The sequence below is a fragment of the Cyprinodon tularosa genome, unplaced genomic scaffold (genome assembly GCF_016077235.1).
Source record: "Cyprinodon tularosa strain WSP-4 unplaced genomic scaffold, ASM1607723v1 ctg145, whole genome shotgun sequence".
Classification (NCBI taxonomy): Eukaryota; Metazoa; Chordata; class Actinopteri; order Cyprinodontiformes; family Cyprinodontidae; genus Cyprinodon; species Cyprinodon tularosa.
The window spans coordinates 862,774-880,959 of record NW_024038276.1 but is presented as its reverse complement, the minus strand read 5'-3'; the positions used below and the strand labels follow the sequence as shown (position 1 = coordinate 880,959).

At 38.9% G+C, this 18,186-nt stretch overlaps 2 protein-coding genes across 2 annotated transcripts; one reads left to right on the top strand and one right to left on the bottom strand.

Moving 5' to 3' along the window:
- Nucleotides 1-786: 786 nt before the first annotated feature.
- Nucleotides 787-3,993, top strand: LOC119779319 (patched domain-containing protein 3). The gene is made up of 4 exons (XM_038278921.1): nucleotides 787-1,878; nucleotides 1,964-2,085; nucleotides 2,163-2,308; nucleotides 2,401-3,993. The coding sequence occupies exons 1-4, from the start codon at nucleotides 1,159-1,161 to the stop codon at nucleotides 3,915-3,917; spliced, it is 2,505 nt and encodes an 834-aa protein (XP_038134849.1). The 5' UTR covers nucleotides 787-1,158; the 3' UTR covers nucleotides 3,918-3,993.
- A 505-nt stretch (nucleotides 3,994-4,498) lies between these two features.
- On the bottom strand, nucleotides 4,499-17,024 carry yme1l1b (YME1-like 1b). The gene is made up of 18 exons (XM_038278875.1): nucleotides 16,831-17,024; nucleotides 16,334-16,468; nucleotides 13,987-14,173; nucleotides 13,770-13,868; nucleotides 13,526-13,635; nucleotides 12,546-12,696; nucleotides 12,380-12,463; nucleotides 12,008-12,181; nucleotides 11,756-11,908; nucleotides 9,742-9,874; nucleotides 9,462-9,524; nucleotides 9,259-9,371; nucleotides 7,439-7,594; nucleotides 7,179-7,330; nucleotides 6,958-7,084; nucleotides 6,792-6,865; nucleotides 6,630-6,716; nucleotides 4,499-6,546 (listed from the first exon to the last, which is right to left on the bottom strand). The coding sequence occupies exons 1-18, from the start codon at nucleotides 16,864-16,866 to the stop codon at nucleotides 6,403-6,405; spliced, it is 2,178 nt and encodes a 725-aa protein (XP_038134803.1). The 5' UTR covers nucleotides 16,867-17,024; the 3' UTR covers nucleotides 4,499-6,402.
- Between the last annotated feature and the right edge of the window lie 1,162 nt (nucleotides 17,025-18,186).

Below are 18,186 nucleotides of genomic sequence, written 5' to 3'. Positions count from 1 at the left end.
TCTGTAAATACAAAGAAAGATCAGAAACAAACTCAATGTAAACAGGGGCTAATATACTGTCTTCAGAAAATAATATTTTATTGATTTAAAATTGACAAGAGATTTGTACAAATTGTGCCCATTCATTTCCATAGTTAATCTCAATTAACTTAGAATAATAATCCATTAATTTCAAAAACCATGCAATAATATTAATATCACCGATGTGTTTGTTTTATACCTGTAAAATTAGATCAAATAAATTTAAAAGATGAAATGTAAGATGTTCTTTATATGAGATTGAGCCAAATTCTGACATTTGTGTCTCTAATGTTACTGAAACGCTTTTTTTAAATGAATGAACCTTTACAATTTACTGTAAAAAATGCCCATAGAAATTAGAGGGAAGCCTAAATACTAAACTCAAAGTCAGAATATTTTTAGAAATCCAAAAAAAAGCCCCAATATTTTTGAAGTCATCCTGATGTTTTAAATCAGAACCAACTAATCCCTACCCATGATTTTAACTCTATTAAGGGATGCAAAGGAAATGTATTGATTGCTTGTTTAGAAGTACTTTTATGATAAAAAAAAACAAAAACAAATAAGATCTGAGCCCAAGTCATTCTCTTTCTCATTCTGGCGCTCTTAATATTTGAATATTTCACACAAATGTTCTCATGTAGGTAATGGTGTTAAGATCACTCTTTGTTGACCCTGAATAGTGGACTATTTGGGTTAAATGGAAGAGCAGGTTCTGTGTAGTTTAACAACATTAAGACAATGCACCTTTGTTGGTTTCCTACCTAAACTATCTGAACTCTGAAACACCCCCTTATTTGCAACAATTATGTTACCCTAACCATGAAAAGAAACCCTCTGGGTGAAAAGCTAACCAGTCTCAGAGCTGAAACCAGTGAACCACAAAACAATAAACCAATGTCTTAATCGGATGCCTGTGGGTCTCTTCTTACCACATCTGTTCTAAACTATAACCCATAACATTTGTTCTTAACCCTGTAATTATGCAAATTCCAGCTCATTGGGGAGCAAAAGGGAAAAAGCAGCACCATAAATACAGCTCAGCATATAACCTGCAGATCTCTCCCTTCATGTTGAAGAGCCCTTGCCTCTAATTGACCCTAAATCGTATTGGACCTCTGACTAAACTTTAGAGCTATGGCAAGATGCCAAACGGACTGTGTGGAAAAGCCTCTGCGGATGTGCTTTGAGATGATGGGCAGTTTTATTGGCTCCCATCCCTGGTGGTTCCTGTTCGCCCCGCTCATCGTCTCCTCTGCTCTGGGAAGTGGCTTTTATTTCCTCCAGGACAGCATGTCCAATGACATTGAAGAACAGTTTACACCTGCTGATGGACCGGCCAAGACGGAGAGGAAATACGTGGAAGAAACCTTTCCGAGAAACGGCTCCATGTTCTCAAGTCTTAGGCTAAGCACCGATGGGAGCTACGGCACTGTCATAGTAACAAGTGATGGAAATATTCTAACCACTAAGTCGCTTCACAACATCTTAGATTTGGACTTGAGAATCAGGCGCATGCAGGTGGAGTTTGGCAACCATTCTTTTGAATATGGAGACATCTGTGCCAAAGTGATGGACTCCTGTGCCTCAAGTGATTTCCTTGATATAATCGAGTACAATGCCAGCAATGTGGAGTCTGTCAACTTAACGTTTCCATGGTATCACACTGATCGTAAATCTATACCTTTATACCTAAGCCTGGGGAGCGTGGAAGTTCACAGAGAGACTTCATTTATTGAAAGCGCTAAAGCAGTGCAGCTTCATTACTACTTAGAGGGGAGCAACCATGCAAAGAATAACCTCTGGCTGGAAAGCTTTATCAGCTTGCTTTCAAGCGAGTCATCATCTTCTCTCCAGGTAAGCAGAACATATATGGTTTTTTTAAGAGTTTCAGGTTTGTTAAATGTTTTTTGCTTAATTTATCAACACTATTTTACTTTAGGTTTCATTTTCCACCTCAAAGTCAATGCAGTGGGAATTTGAGAGGTCTCCAGCTTCTGTCATCAATTTATTCTCCATCACTTATGCCGTTGTCGTCACATTTTCAATACTAACTTGTTGGAGGTAGGTAAGAAGTTAGAAGAATAAACATTTTATGATTGTAATTTTATTGTAAATAACAGTTTTTTTTCTCTGTTAAGGTCAGACAATGTGAGGACAAAGGTTTGGGTGGCCTTCTGTGGAGTTCTCTGCACAGGCCTAGCAATTCTGAGTGGGTTTGGCGTGCTGCTGTTGCTCGGACAACCCTTTGTCATGACAGCTGCATCCTGTCCTTTCATGATTTTAGGTGAGTAAAAAATACAAACAAGACCATTTTTTTCTCTAAAGTCTGACAGGACGTGAATGACTCTTATTCCTCTTTGAACTTTGAACATAAAGGAATTGGGCTGGATGACATGTTCATCATGATTTCCTGCTGGCAGAGGAGCCGCGTTCTGGACACAGTTCCTGACCGAATGGGTGTGACCTACAGAGATGCGTCTGTGTCTGTAACCATTACCACCATCACTGATGCTCTGTCTCTCTTCCTGGGCTGCAGCTCGCCATTTGGCTCCGTCCGATCCTTTTGTCTCTATGCTGGGATTTGTGTCTGCTTCTGTTATTTGTACAGCATCACCTTCCTTGGCGCGTGCATGGCTCTGAATGGACGGAGGGAAGCAGAGAACAGACACTGGTTCACCTGTGCCAGAGTACCAGAGGACTTTCCAAGCGGATCTTCAAAAGCCTTCAGGGCGTGCTGTGTTGGGGGTGGTTACAATCGTACAACTGAGAAGGAGGAAACTGAACCCATCGATTATTTTCTTCAGCAGTTCTTAAGTCAGTGTCTCTCCCACAAAGGGTATAAAGTTTTCGTGTTTGTGTGCTATTCAGGCTATTTGGTTTTAAGCATCTATGGTATTCACCTGCTTAAAGAAGGACTCGACATCAAGAACCTTGCTTTAGATGACTCCTACCTCATAAGATACTACAATCACCAAGAGCAGCACTTCTCTAAATACGGCTACAATGTGATGGTGGCAGTGAAGCAACCCATCTCTTACTGGGATGACGATGACCAGAGGGATCTAAACTCATGCATTTCAGCTTTTAAAAACCTGAACTTTGTAAACAACACTCTCGCTTGGTTTACTTCCTTCAAACATTATGCAGGCACTTCTAATCTGAATATTAGCTCCAAGGAAACCTTCTTCTCCCACCTGGCTAACTTCCTGGAGCTTAACCCAATGTTTAAACTAGATCTCAATTCAACTTCAGGAAAAGCCATTCAGGCTTCTCGTTTCTTTCTTCAAACACTAACCCACTCCCCGTTGAATGAAATAATGACTGAACTCAGGAGAACTGCAGAGGACTGTCCCTTTAAGCTGCTGGTTTACCACCCTGCCTTTATCTACTTTGACCAATACATGTTTATCTCAGACAGCACCATTCAGACCGTCCTTATTGCCGTCTCTGCAATGCTGCTTGTCTCACTCATACTGATACCAAACCCCCTTTGTTCCATTTGTGTGGCTTTTGCAATTTGTTCTGTAGTTGTAGGCGTTGTTGGGTTCATGTCACTGTGGGGGGTTAGTTTGGACACCATTTCCATGATCAACCTGATTATGAGCATCGGATTCTCTGTGGATTTCTCGGCGCACATTTCATACGCCTTTGTTTCGAGTCCCAAGAGGGACGTGGACCAGAAAGCTGCAGAGGCTTTGAGCCACCTGGGGTACCCTATAATGCAAGGAGCGCTGTCCACCATTCTGGGTGTGGTGGTGTTATCGATGTCTGGGAGCTACATTTTTAGGACCTTCTTTAAGATTATGTTCCTCGTGATAAGTTTTGGTTTGCTCCATGGCCTTGTGTTCATTCCTGTGTTTCTCACACTGGTTGGTGCTTTTATTAAGTTCTAGCAGTGTTATACATTTATTGTCCTGGTTGAGCCTAATGGTATGATACAGGATGCTGCATGCCCAACATACACAGTAGCTTTCAGGCATTATCTTTAGTCTCATTATTGTTCTATTCAATATTTTAGTAAAATGCATGAAACATGTATAAGAAAAAGTATTTGCTCCTTTTAGAACATATTGCCATGTGTTTTCTGTTTTAAGTTTAAATGTTACAGATTGTAAAAGAAGGTTAGGCTTAAAACCCGAATTCTTTTTTAAAACAAACATTACATTAGGTTTGGATAGATTTTGAAAACTTACTCACCCCCCCTCATAGAATCCTGAATAAACACTGTTTGAAAATTTCATTTAAAAAACTGGGGTACTTTTTTTTCCAAGCCACATCCAAGCACAATTCCTATCAGATATGGGAAATCATGAAATCCCTTTTATCAAACCAGTCAGACAACATCAAGCAGGTAAAATAGTTTTGGTTTAATGTACAGAAACGGAATGAATTGTTATTTAGCCTATTGATCCACTGATTAAAAGGCAAATTTGAAAGAATTGTTTTAAAACTTTCCACAAAGATGATACAAGTCTTCAATTTAAATATTTTATTTGGAGTTTGGTGTTTCTGCTACGCATTACCAGTCGTTATCATAACACAGTGGAAGAGATCTACAGATAGGAGCCATTCAGAGTGCACACAGCATAAAAGCACTCCTATACATTTATATACAGGATTCCCAGCACTGAATCGTACAGTATTTACATGCCAAGCAAAGTAGAGAGATTAATAAACTGAGAAAACCATCTTTAAAACTGAGACCAAGGTGAAGAATAAGCTAAACTCTTGCGATAACCTTTAAATAATGGTCTAAGCTTGGAGTATGTTGCATCAGACATGAACCACAGAAGCAGCTGAATAAATCAACATCTTCTAGAGTCAAAAATGCTGCTTCCCAGTCAGTTTTAGACAACCTGACACATTTATTATTGCTGAAGTGCCTCTTATCCAGCCAGAGCATATAATTGCTCACTCTTAAAAAAAAAAGAAACATCGCTTACATAAGCAGAAGTGGACTGAATATTGCTCTGCAATTAGGAATAGAAAGACAAAGCAAAAAAAAAAGAAAAACATTTGATTTGTCTTCACTCCACACATTTGTAATTACAGGAAATTCACTCAAAGGCTTCCAAAAAGCCAAATTAAATAAATAAGGATATATTTATTTACGTTAAAATTAGACATAAAGTGCACAAACAGTAATGCACTGGAAAACAAATGACTCATTATACATTCACATGTAGGCCGCCTTTATAAAGGAGCAACAGAAACCTGTGGAAACTGGTGAAGCAAGGAAACGAGAACATCTATGAAATCCCCTCAGAGATAAAACATGAATGTATTTGTATAATGGCTGGACTGGTTTCCCATCATATCAAAAATGACTCCAAGTTCACAATGCTGTTCATTTCAAAATTCAATTCTTTGACATTCTCTTCCGGAAAAGAAAAAAAAAAAATACAGTTGTTCCATTTATGTTTACATTCATGGATAATTTCTTCCCACTAATTGATAAAACAACCTGAGCAACGTGCTGATCACAGACATGGACATATTGGTTGGCTTCTCTGGGAAAGATGTGGAAACAATTAGATCAGTCTGTTTTATAGTAGTAGCATGATCCAACTTTGCAATACTGTAAAAAAAATCATTCATTTCCTTCAATTGTACAGATTGAAGAAAAGATTACGCTTAAAAATGAGATATGATTTGCTGTATCAAACAACTACAAATGAAAGGAGACATTGATTCCTCTTTTATACTGGGAAAAGATCTGTAAATACATTTTCTTTATTCTTTACACCTCAATGATAAACCAAAAGACATTTCAAACCAAAGTAGTTTGATGTTTTTGAAAAAAGGGAGGCTTTATAAAAAGAAGAATGTGTCCTACGATGTTTTCCACCTTGTTTAAATACCTGGATGTTGTTAGTCCAATTTAATATGGAAATAGTGCGTTTGATAAAAGAAAGCATTTTCCACCGAAAGGAGAAATTATCTTTTTTAAATCCATTTTTAAACGCAGCATTTTAGCAACAAGGTAACCCTTGAATTAATACTAAAAAAAAAAAGTGCCATCAGTGATTAAATTTAACTTTAACTTTCAGTGTATACGCAGCAAGTGCACACATTTAAGTTGATTTTCAACCATTATCCCATGGCAAAAACAAACAAAACAGATTTATTCTTAGGTGTAACACACATCATTCCCAGAAGGAGCGGAATATAAGCATGTCCGCATCTGTGACTCAACATCAACCTGCTGTCGTTGCTTTAAATACACCAGCACTTCTAGTTTGGGAGATTCTATGAAATCATGAGGACTTAAAGTGAAGAACTTTTTAAAAGACGACCCTCCTGCTAAATGCATCTGATCCCATTCTCTTTAAAATCTATCCACCCCTCTCTTCCTGTTCGTGCTCCTCCCTGCGGGTTTTATCTGGTCTCCAGGGTTTTGCCCTCCAGAACCAGCTGAATCTCTTTGGCGTCCAGCGTCTCATACATGAGCAGAGCATCTGCCAGGTTCTTATGCTCCTTGGCGTGAGACTTTAACAGGGCTTTGGCACGCTCATAGGAATCCTAGAAGCAGCAGGACAAAAGGTGTTACTTAAGCATCAGAGGAGCTAAAGAGGTTTGAATTTTTAAATTTGATGGAGGCGGACCTTCAGAAGAACCCGGACTTCATGCTCCACAGCAGCTTGTGTCTCTGGACTCTGCGCCGTCAGGTCAGAGTAGGTCATCACACCTAACTGATAGACGAGGAGGAAAAGTCAGAACCTAAATCAGTGCAATGCATTTTGTAATTAATAATTTGCTTTTCTTACCTTCTCACACATCCCATATCTGGTCACCATCATCTTAGCAATCCTGGTAGCGCTATCAAAGTCACTTGATGCTCCTTTAAAACCAGAATTAATCTCCTTTAGCATGAGCTTTCCTAACACACACACACACTAACATGGCCATCAATCTCCCATCAATGGTTCGTACCCGTTGTGATGTTCTCATGGCCAAATATAATCTCCTCTGCCACACGGCCGCCCATACTGACATCCATCTGTGCCAGAAGCTGAGAACGGGTCTCACTCCACCTGTCGTTCTCTGGAAGCATGGAAACCTGTAGGATGAAGAGGAAGTCAAATGTTTGCTGCACAGCAATAATAGATAAAACTTAAAGAAGCACTTCAGCAACAGGTCCAGATTTTCCTTACGTGTCCCAGACTTGGGCCTCTGGGCATGATGGTAGCTTTGTTGATCGGCATGGCGTCCTTGGTGTAATACGCCACGATGGCGTGACCGGATTCATGATATGCCGTGATTTGCTTGTTCTTGTTGTCAATTTCTGCACTCCTTCTCTCGGGGCCTTGGAGAAAAGAGAGGAGAAAGGAGGGAGGCGAGGTAACAATGACGAAGCATATCATTATCTCCAGAAGCAGGGTCATCAGATCGCCACTAGCAACTCTTTACACACCCATGAGTATTTTGTCTTTGGCAAACTCCAGCTCCTTCATAGTGACCATGTCTTTGCCATCAACTGCTGCCTTCAGGGCGGCCTGGTTTACCAGATTTTCCAGGTCGGCGCCGGAAAATCCAACGGTTCCTCTGGCAATAAGATTGGCCTCAATGGCTGCAGGGAGAACGCAGAGCAGACATGTCGTCATGGAGATGATTTGGTTTGAATGATTTAACTTAATACATCATAAGCATTAGAAAAAGCTGACGGCCAAAATTTCTTAAACTATTTACTAAATGTTTTGCATCATAAGAATCTGTTGTTAGGTAGGGCTTAGTACCGTAATCATTAATTAATTATTGAAATAATAAGTCAACCGATTCGGTAATGGATTTTATTTTTTAAAGAGACTAAAACATGCCTTTAGCTGACAGAGAAAACCATTTAGAGCAGTAATTATACCTACATTTTAATTTAAAAAAAAGATATGTAAATATTTTTCATTTAAGGTAAAAAAAAAAAAAAAAAAAAAAAAAAAAAAAAATCTTTTTGTATCAATATGCTCTACCCAGAAGTTTTAGTTTCACCGGGTTTAAATTCTGTAAAAAGTATTCTTTAAGGAACCTCTTGCTATCTGATTATTAATCAGTTAATCAAACAATAATCATCAAATTAATGGATTAGCAAAATAACTGTTAGTTGCAGCCCTATTGCTAGTTAGACCAACACAAAGTAGTGCAGAACCCAAAAGTGGAGAAAAAAATAATTCTTATTTTTAATGTATTCAGCCTCTTCAAAACTAAACAGCGTTTTCCATGTAGGTCAGTATTTGCTCTATCTACTAAATCATTGCAAACTAAAGGGTTATTTCTGCTTTTCAACCATGTTGCCCTTCATGTACCTTTAAGGGCAGATTAGACTTCTGCAACCGCACACATCAAAAGTCTGGGAAAGCACAGCAGTTTCACGCTAAAGTGCAAGGGGGAGCCTTTTTCGAGAACCCGCGAGAACTTCGGCGGATGGTCACGAGAACTTCGTTTTGGCAGAGACCTTAGCATGTTTGTATAATTTGTAGGCATCGTACAGGTGGTTGTACTTCCATTGTAGTTGTCCCTCAGTTTTTAAAAATGGCGCGCCCTGGCACTGAATCGAGAAGGATGACTACTCAGACAGCAGGAAAGGCATACCAAGAACCAATCACAGCTTCTTATTGTCTGCGCAGTTCAAATTGAGGTTTGCATGGATTTGTGACCGTCCGATGTGTAGCCAGGATTTTTTTGAGGCACAGAGACAGATTTGACGGTTACAGAGGCTATGCATCAGAAGCATAAATTGGCCTTTTACCTAAAGGCCGGAGTTCTGGAGAGTGAAATGAATGGCTTTCCTACACAGGGGAGACAGTGGCGTATGAAACAGGTTTGCCTGCCAAGGTTGGAACCTCATCTCACCTGCATTGCATACTGATGGTGTTCAGAGGGCCTGGAAGAGAGTTGTGTACAGCAGCCCCTAATGGGTGAATGACTTGAGTGCAGTGTGAGGAGGTTTGGGGCTCTTGGACTTAATAAAGCTCTATACAAGTACGCCAAGATTTATTTCACCATTTATGAACAGAAGCTAACGTCTGAACTGTGGATGTATGCAGCTCCTCTAGAGTTGTCCTTTGAACCAACAGCTGCATCTCTACTTTTTACATAAAATCCAAATAAAATCATGATTTTGTTTTAATAAAAATTAAATAAAGTTCAAGAAGTATGTATAGTTTTACGAAGATGGCATCCTGTACTGTAGGTAGGAATTAACCGGAGAGGAACAGCACAAGACCGATGCTAACGGCTCACCTGGATCTACTTTAATCTTCTTCAGGTACCAGTTGAGAATCTCCGTCCGCCCCTTAACATCTGGTTTGGGTACAGTCACCTGCATGTCAAAACGTCCCGGGCGGATCAGCGCACTGCAAAGACAAACCCAGAAGCAGCATAAAGCACATGGCTGCAGCGCTTTGATCGGATTTCTGAGTAGACCGTAAGAAACCAAAACCTACTTATCCAGAGCTTCTGGGAAGTTAGTGGCTCCGATGATGATCACCCCTTCATTCGGTTTAAACCTAGAAAACAGCAGGTCAGTGTTTGTACATGCCTGGTCAACATCACACTGTCCAGTCACAGTTTATTATCTGAGCCTTCTGGTATGAACACACGCTTTTATGTTCTGCAAAGATTAAATCGCTCAAGAATGTGATCTAATTTCCTCATCAGAATAAAAATGAAGAGAACAGCTGCACAAACATGAAAACATGTCCCAGATTGTTTCTGAAAGTTTACCCATCCATCTCAGCAAGCAGCTGGTTGATAGTCTGTCTGGAGTAAGGGTGCATAGGGGACTCGATCCTTTTACCCCCCACACTGTCTAGTTCATCAATGAAGATCACACAGGGAGCATTGGCTTTGGCCTCTCCTGAGGAAACAGCAAAGAACAGCAGTTACGCCCCAATGCATGCCTCTACATTATTACTACTGCAGCTGTAAAATGTTAACAGAGCTCCTGTTAGAAGTTTATTAACCATTCATTTGGGAATTTTAAAGATGCTTTGGAATCATGTTACAATGTCAACACAACAAGACTTTGCTGTCATGATCTGGCCTGTTTGCTCCCCATTAATAGGTAATTTCTTTCACCTGCTGTTTTCCCTCCCTGTCTCAATTATAATTTATTCCTCTCACCTGTGTCCTGCTCCAGGGAGGAGACCAGTTTAAAGTTCCTGCATCAAGTTCTGGTTCCACGTCCTGTCTCGGCTACCCTCTGCCACTGAGCCTGCTCATCTGCACCTGATCCTGTCTGCTCCTGTGCGTGACCACCTGGTCAGCCTGCTAAACCAGAGTGTCTGAGATTGGGCGGTGCCCCGCCCCCCTCCTGCAGTATCCGCGAGCCACAGCTCCACTCTAGTTTTCTTTATTTAATAAACCTTTTGAACTTTCCTACTGACTGTCTCTCCTTGAATACTGGGTCCATCTGTCCGCGTTTCATGACATTTGCTGCACAATTGTTTTTAAATATAGTGTATTGTGTTTAATACAAACATAACTAAAGAAAAAACAAAACCAAACTGACTAAAATGTGTTTGTACCACCAGCAATGCTGAGTTTAACATTTATTTATTCGTTTTTACTTTATTGAGGTTCTGGCAAGATGCTAGACCATTCTTCCATTTCTGGGACATTGGATTTACCCTGGAACTGTGAAGTAATAGTGACCTAATCTCTGAGGTGACTGTGTTTCAGTTTCCTGTCTGTGGATGATCATATTCTCCAATGTTGAACACTTCTAAAATGTTTTTTGAGTGTATAAAACAGCAGTGACTCATTTCATCTTGTGAAAAGTAGTATTTTTATGACTGACTAACTGTAACTTAAACGATAAAAGAGCTGTTCAAAAACAGCCAAAAACGGCCATCGTGAACGCAGAAGTCTGGTACGATCCTGTTTCCTTTCCCACTTATGATTCTGACTTTGGTTCCAGTGGAAACCCTCTAATTAGAGGTCGAGTGGGTCAATATTCTGACTTCAGAAAACAAATACAGGGCCTTTTCAGGAGATTAATGTTTGCAGGTTTATCCATGTGTGTTTGGACCTTATTCTTACTTTTAACGAAACAGCTGTTTTGTGTTCAAAGTTCATGTACGTGTTAAATCAGACCCTCAACATTGATGCTGCCATTACCACGATTATAGTGTTCTTACATCTGAAGCCTCTTCTCAAGTCCCCCAAACTTTATTCTGGTCAGTGAAGACAAATAGTTATTTTACTGTTATTATGTATGTAGCTTGTTAATGCAGGCAGTTGCATTCTAGTCCAGAGTCGGCAGTGACCCTGATTTTCAATCATCCTCCAAGAACTTTTCTTTCATTAGATGAACTTAAATTTATGTTGTTCGTGATACATAAAAAAAAAAAAAATACAGATAGCTGAATTTCAAACAGGACAATGACCACTGGAAAAAAAAAAAAAAAAGAATAAAAAAGCTTAGCTTAAACAGCTTAGCTTCTGAAATGCTTCTTTCTTTGATTATCTGTCTTTAAAGCTGCACCCCTGAGAGGGAATATAATGAGTGAAAGGAAAGGTGGTCAAATATGCAGCCAGAATTATCTAGAAACTTGTTGACAGTTGGAGAAAGCGCATCATCAATGTGCCACTTGTTTAAAAACATTTAACCAAATATTGGGGGAATGCATGCATATATAAACGGGGAGTGCAAGCAGGACAGAGGCATCATTAAACACATAGATAATGATTTAAGTGTGTTAACTTCTGAGCGGAAAAGAAAGGAAAAGGTACCCACTGAAGAGGTTCCTGATGCGACTCGCTCCGACACCAACAAACATCTCATCAAACTCTGACCCAGAGGCGTAATAAAACGGCACATCGGCCTCTCCGGCCACAGCTCTGGCCAAGAGAGTCTTTCCAGTGCCTGGAGGACCGACAAGCAGAACACCTAAGATAAAGAGGGAATAAAGTAAGAAAAATAAGTAACAGTCCAAAAGCAACAACGAGGTTCTATCGACAGCCTGCAGGTGCTAAAAAAACATCATACCCTTTGGCAGCTTTCCTCCGAGGGCTGTGAACTTCTGTGGGTTCTTCAGAAACTCCACAACATCCTGGAGCTCGTTTTTTGCTTCTTCAACTCCCTTCACGTGCTCAAACGTCACGTTTTTCATCTGCACCGGGTCCACCGCCGAGTCCAGGCCTGTTGTTGTTCGGAAGCGCACTGCTCAAAAAGTTCAGATTAAAGTTCACTCCAGCACAGTAAAGAGATCTAGTCAGAGGAGCAAGTTGCTCAGTTTGGTTTACAGTTAAAACAAAACTCCATTGGAACAAAGAAACAAGGGATCAGAATCCTCTGAAAGGAATTTAATGTAATTTCACAAAGTTGATAAGAAAAAAAAAGTCATAAGAAGGCCTTTACCTGATATGAAAGGAGTTTTAGAGAGACCATAGAGCCCGACCAGAAGAAGGATCAGGAGGATTAGACGAGTTCTCCTCAGAGAGTCTGAATCCACAAAAGGGGCCATATTAGTTTTGATAAACTCCTGCAGAGTTATTCTGTTTGTTGGACTTGTGTTAACACCTGCCTTGAGTTCGCTGCGTCAGAGCTTGAGCTTTGAGGAAACCCTCAGCGAAGCCCCTCTTAAAGGCGTCCTGCTGTCCATCTGGTACGTTCTTGTTCTTCAGCAAGCCGTCGAGGCTTTCAACATCAAAGCCTTTATCACGCGTAAGGAAACCCTGTAGAAGACAAGACCACTTGGTGATATCCATATAAAAATAACACCCAATGTCAATTCAAAGATAATACGATGTAAGGATCTGATTGGATACAGAAAAATATTCTTTATGGAGGTCTGGTCTCTGAGGTCACTTTTATCTAATGAAACTAAGACAGAAACATGTACAATGTTTTTAAAAAACCTCAAACGTTTTCCCTCATTTGGTCACATAATACATAAAAAAACCTTTAATACAGTAGCACCTGCTATTGCAAGTTAAACAAACGCAGTGCTTTGAAAAAAAAAAAAAGACTTTTTGTAAAGAAGTCACAGACAGTGACTTGATTACAGCAACCCCAAATCTTTTCCGGATTTTTAATTTTCAAAAGACGCTAAATTTAGACTTTTGTTAGTTTATAAAAAACAGAAAATTAAAGATAAATTTTTTTTTTTTAAAGGTTGGTGCTGATTATTCTGACATCAGTCTAACTGATCCCTGATATTTGCGGACAATATTTTTGGGACGATTCTTAAATGCCTTTTTCTTCCTCTATTTACTGGAGATAGACTTTACAATGATGACAAATGCTACAAAAGTCTTAATTTACACAAAAAAGGAAACATTTACTAACAAAACATTAACTATTTACAACAAAAGAAGGGAACGGCAATGCAAACACTATACTTGATCACAAGACATGGCTTCTGAATACATAAATGAACACAACAGCCAATTGATCAGGCAATGTATCAGTCTATTTCTATTCTATAATCCCAGTGAAACTCTCTGAAGTTTGTAATTTCCATTTAGCTGGTTACTTGGTAGCCATATATCCTTGAGACCCCACCTTTATAAAAGATGGCGTGAAAGTCTCGGAGTCCACGGGCCGCTCAAACGCCGACTGCACTCGCCTGGTTTTGCTCCTTAAAGTTTTAAAGCCTCGGCTCTGAAACATTACTTAAAAACCAATAAAGAAAAGATCTGAGTTTCTAAAAGAAAATAGGAACACAAACAGAATATTGTAACAGATGGAAATACGCAGTCTATACTTTAAAAAATAAATCAATAAATACAACTAATCATCAAATTACCTGGCCAGTGTTTAAGCTCTGTGCAGACTGTCTGCAGGGGGGACAGGTGCCTGTTTGAGAAAGCAGGAGTCATCAAAGGCGTGGGGCCCAATGAAAAGCCTGAGTAAAACACAGAAAACAACAGCTCTCTGTTAATTTTGAAATGACTTAAATACTAAAAGAAGATCAGCAAAACATAACAGGCCCCAGTCCCTAAAGCGAAGCAGTTCGCTCTCACCGTGCTTATTGTAGAAAAAGGAGGAAGAGGAGAGATGCGATGTCCTCCATGCTGACTGTCCCCGGGCTTGGGACGACACTTCCTGTGTGTTCAAATGTGGAAACATCTGGTTCACCAGCTCATCCAGCTGCGGCTTTCCAAGGTCGGAAAAGCCGAGCTCCCGGAGGTTCCACATTGAAAGCGCATACTGTAAACCAGAAATGCAGACAGAGCAAACTGTGTGTTAAGGTTTCAGAATGATTGGCCTCTTCTATGTCCTTTCTTCCCCTTGGAAGTTAATAGCCTGTTTTTTATACAGTGTGAGACAGGGGCGATCAATGAAACCATGACCATGATGTTTATTTCACTTCTACAAAATTCACCATTAAGGAATTTGAACAATTAAACCCTAAATAAATATCAACTGAGGCAAGGGGTGGAAATGATCTAAAAAAACTTTCAATATACATCTACACATCTAATGATCACAGCATTTGTCAATGACTGATGCTCTTGGTTTTGTTTAGTTTGATATATTTTTGTTCTTTAAACCAAATATCTCTAAAATATTTTGTTGGAGTCTTATAAAAAATAAAAATAATTGTCTTAAGTTTGTGCAGGGATCTGTTGTGAGCTTTCTTGGCAGTCTTTGACGCTTTAATTACATTTAAATCTGCAGATTTAAAGCAGCAAAAAAGAAGAGGCCAAATGATATAAGAAACACACGCAAAAGAGAAAAAAAAAATAAAAAAACTATTTTAAAGTATGAATTTTAAAGGTCCATCTCTCTCATTTACACAAATATTAATCAAAGCATTTGTGCTACACCACTGACAAAGACTCTCATTCAATTAGTTTTTCGTATTTTAGGCTTTCTACTTAATAAATCTTCTTTAGATTCTGGCCTGAATGCATTACAGCGTGCATGTAGACTATGATCCTGACTGAGACTGTTTTTCTCTGACCATAACCCTCTGATATTCCTCCGTAGCCTGCAGTCCCCGATTAACCACTGTATTGCTGTCACTCCAGTAAGCTTTGAGCCCTCAATTTCTACACATAAGAAGGCGTAACAACATGGTGGTAGTTGTGTTCTTGCAAGCTCATTGAATTCCATGTAATGTACTGCTAGCTTAACTATATAAATCATTAAAATTTGGATTTATAGATAAATATAAATACTGTGGGCCTTTTATTTCTGCTTTCTATGCAGTGCTCTACTCTCTTAGAGGGTGTTGGAGACATTGCACAGAAACGGGAGGGAGAATTTGACACAGTATACATCGAGGATGACTAGCAAGAAGCCATTTATATGGTTAATTCTACCTTTATATGTAATTTGTTAAGAGAGACACTGCATATACTACTAAATCGTCTACATATAACACCTTTTATATTTTTAGAAGATGGAACACTAGGTCTCTCCCTTATGCAATCAATGTGGAAGAGAGGTTTGGTCATATTACCGTTATTTCTGGCAATGCAGACTGATCAAACGATTCTGGGGAGCATTCTGAAGAGTGACGTGTTTCATGTAAAAATCAGCTGTGACCAAGGTTTGTTTCTTCTTGGCATCCCTTCAAAATCAGTCACTCTGACACAATCGCACTTCAAACTTTGTGACAAAATGATTGCTTGTGGCTAGAAAAAGCTTTTTAATTAATTGGATTAAGGATAAACCACCAACTATCACAAAATGGTATAGAGAATTATTTAGGGTCCTCCTTCATTAAAGGATTAGTAGAGTTCTTAAGGGTAATGAGAAACATTTCATTGATGTGTGGTCTCCTCTGCTTAGCAATTTACCAAAAGAACTGAGAAGAGAACTGAATGAGAGGTCAGAATCCTATGAAGTGGAGTGCCTCACCATATCTTAACTAATGAACAACCTCCTTTTGTATTACCATGCATCTTTTTTCTTTCTTTGATCACCAGGCTAGATATGATTGTGTTGATGTCAGGCTTTAAATATGTCTGCTAATGTTTGCCGGCCACTGGAGACATGATTTAACGAGAATGTGACATTGTACGGTGGGTCTTTTTTTTTTTTTTTGTTTGTTCCTGATCCGTATCCCATATTCATGTTAGATGATAGGCAACACAGTGTACAATTTTTTATTTTCTGTTTGTGAAAACACAAAACTAATAAAAATTTTTTAAAAAAGGGGAAAGAATCTCGATTTATGCGTCAAATATGATCTGTAATTTATTGCTTTGGGGTTTCTAAAGTTAAAGTTGATGAAATCAGACTTAAAAAAAAAAAACAACTTGTTTAAACCACTCCCTTGCGACACAGATTGTTTGCTGACATTTCATCAACAGAACATCACCTAGAGTTGCATATTGTAGCAGTGTTTTTAATAATTACCTCTGTGCATTGTGGATCTGAATCTGGAGCAGGTTCCTTGGGCTTTCTGGACTTGCATGTGCCACTGCTGCTGCTTCCAACTGAGCTCTTCAGGGGATGCAGGATGTTGATGAGGTGACTGAGAGGTAGAGTCACCTGCGATCATTAAAATAATTAGCAGCAGACACTATTTTTAAATCCTAGAAGTAATATTAGTTCAATCTAAAAACGTGTATTCCAGTTATTGCTATAGATAGTGGCACCAGGCGCACTAGCTTACTGAAAAATAGTGTCAAGGATTGCAGTTTTTTTGTATCCAAATGTCAACAGGAATTAGCTTTATTTAGAGTAAACAAAGAGTGTAAAGTGCTTGCAGATTCAAAGAGAAACTAATACAGAGCAGCAATATCCTCATTAGATAAGCAGCAGGGTCTGACCTAGCAAGCGACGGGAACTGGGGTAGGTCAGAAACAAAACAACAACAATGCTAAAACTAGTTCGGCCCGTTAGCTCCGTACCTGCGGCTGGACCGACATTGAAAAGGAAAACATCATCCGCCTGTGTCCACTAATAGCAGCCGACTCACTGATATCTCTGTTCCTGACAGTTACAGGTGTCTGTTTGTTTCCCTCTGCTTCTCCCCTGCAGGCATAGCAAGTTCAGCTACGAACTTCAGCAGCCGGGGAATAGACCGGATATGACGCCAACAGTGTTGCGGCGAAAACGGTCCCCGTTGTCTTCTTCTTCTAGATAATTTTTCTTTTGGCGGTTGGCAAAAACGTTAGCTGAGCATTACCGCCACCAACTGGTAAGGAATGTGGACCACATGACAAAAAAAAAACAAAACAAAAAAAACTACTATATCCTGTTATACAATTTAATCTGTTTCAAAAAGTCATATATGACCTGACATCCTCTGCTTCCTGATTCCTTTGGCAGTAAATCAACAATCTCAAGTTTCACTTTCATATTTCTAAATTTCCTATTTAACTTGTTTCTCTGAATCAAATATTACCTACAACCCAAAAAAACATGTTCCATTGTGTCATCTCCCACACGGTCACATTTCCCTGTCTGATGTTTCCCTATTAATAAAAATAATCCCCGTGTTCTTCTTCTTATGGACTTAAAAGTTGAACAAACTACGATAAGTAACACTTTACCTCCACCAACTGGTAGGCAGTGAGATTAATTATCGTTTATGAAATCAAATCGTGTTAATCCACTATAAACATATTATTTTTTTGTTTAAAAACTAATATAAATAGGAGACTGGCAATTAAAATAATTATAATATTTAGCAAATTTCTTATTTGTAAATATAAGTTCTCATCATTCTTACTTTTTTTCAGAATTTGGTTTAAAAAATGTAATTATATGTATCCACTATTTACAAGGGGACCAACAAAAAAGAGAGCCTTAAATCAATCAGTTATTTTGAATTTTTTTTATAATGTCCAATTTTATTTGTACCTCATGTCGAAATGTAGATACCCATTCCACTGGTAAGCCTTGGTAAATGTTATGTGTTATGTTTTTTGTTCTGTGTATTTTCTTGCCAACCAACATATTTATTAAAATATACAATAAATTTTGCTTTCCTAGAAACAAAACAACAACAGAATTTGTATGTTTGTCCCTTAAACTTTTCTTTTGCTATGGGTGCATTAAATTAAACCTGTCTTTAATTCTTTCAAATTCTATCTTTGTATATCTTTTATTTTTTTGTATTTTCTCACAACCCTGTCCTCTCCCAGAAGAAGGTTTCACTTTAGCAGATAATGATCAGATAAAGCAGTTATCAATGTTGAGAATCTGTTCCATTTTCTCTCTCCTCTAAACCACTGAGCAGTGCTGCAGAGGGCAAACATTTC

Bases quoted from the DNA above. Each gene is read 5' to 3' on its own strand.
- LOC119779319 (XM_038278921.1), top strand. From the start codon at position 1,159: ATGGCAAGATGCCAAACGGACTGTGTGGAAAAGCCTCTGCGGATGTGC. The intron at 1,879-1,963 runs GTAAGCAGAACA...ATTTTACTTTAG, and splicing joins AGTCATCATCTTCTCTCCAG to GTTTCATTTTCCACCTCAAA. The intron at 2,086-2,162 runs GTAGGTAAGAAG...TTCTCTGTTAAG, and splicing joins TCAATACTAACTTGTTGGAG to GTCAGACAATGTGAGGACAA.
- yme1l1b (XM_038278875.1), bottom strand. From the start codon at position 16,866: ATGATGTTTTCCTTTTCAATGTCGGTCCAGCCGCAG. The intron at 9,525-9,741 runs GTAAACTTTCAG...GCTGTTTTCTAG, and splicing joins CTGCTTGCTGAGATGGATGG to GTTTAAACCGAATGAAGGGG. The intron at 7,085-7,178 runs GTAAGGAAAATC...TTCATCCTACAG, and splicing joins GAGGCCCAAGTCTGGGACAC to GTTTCCATGCTTCCAGAGAA.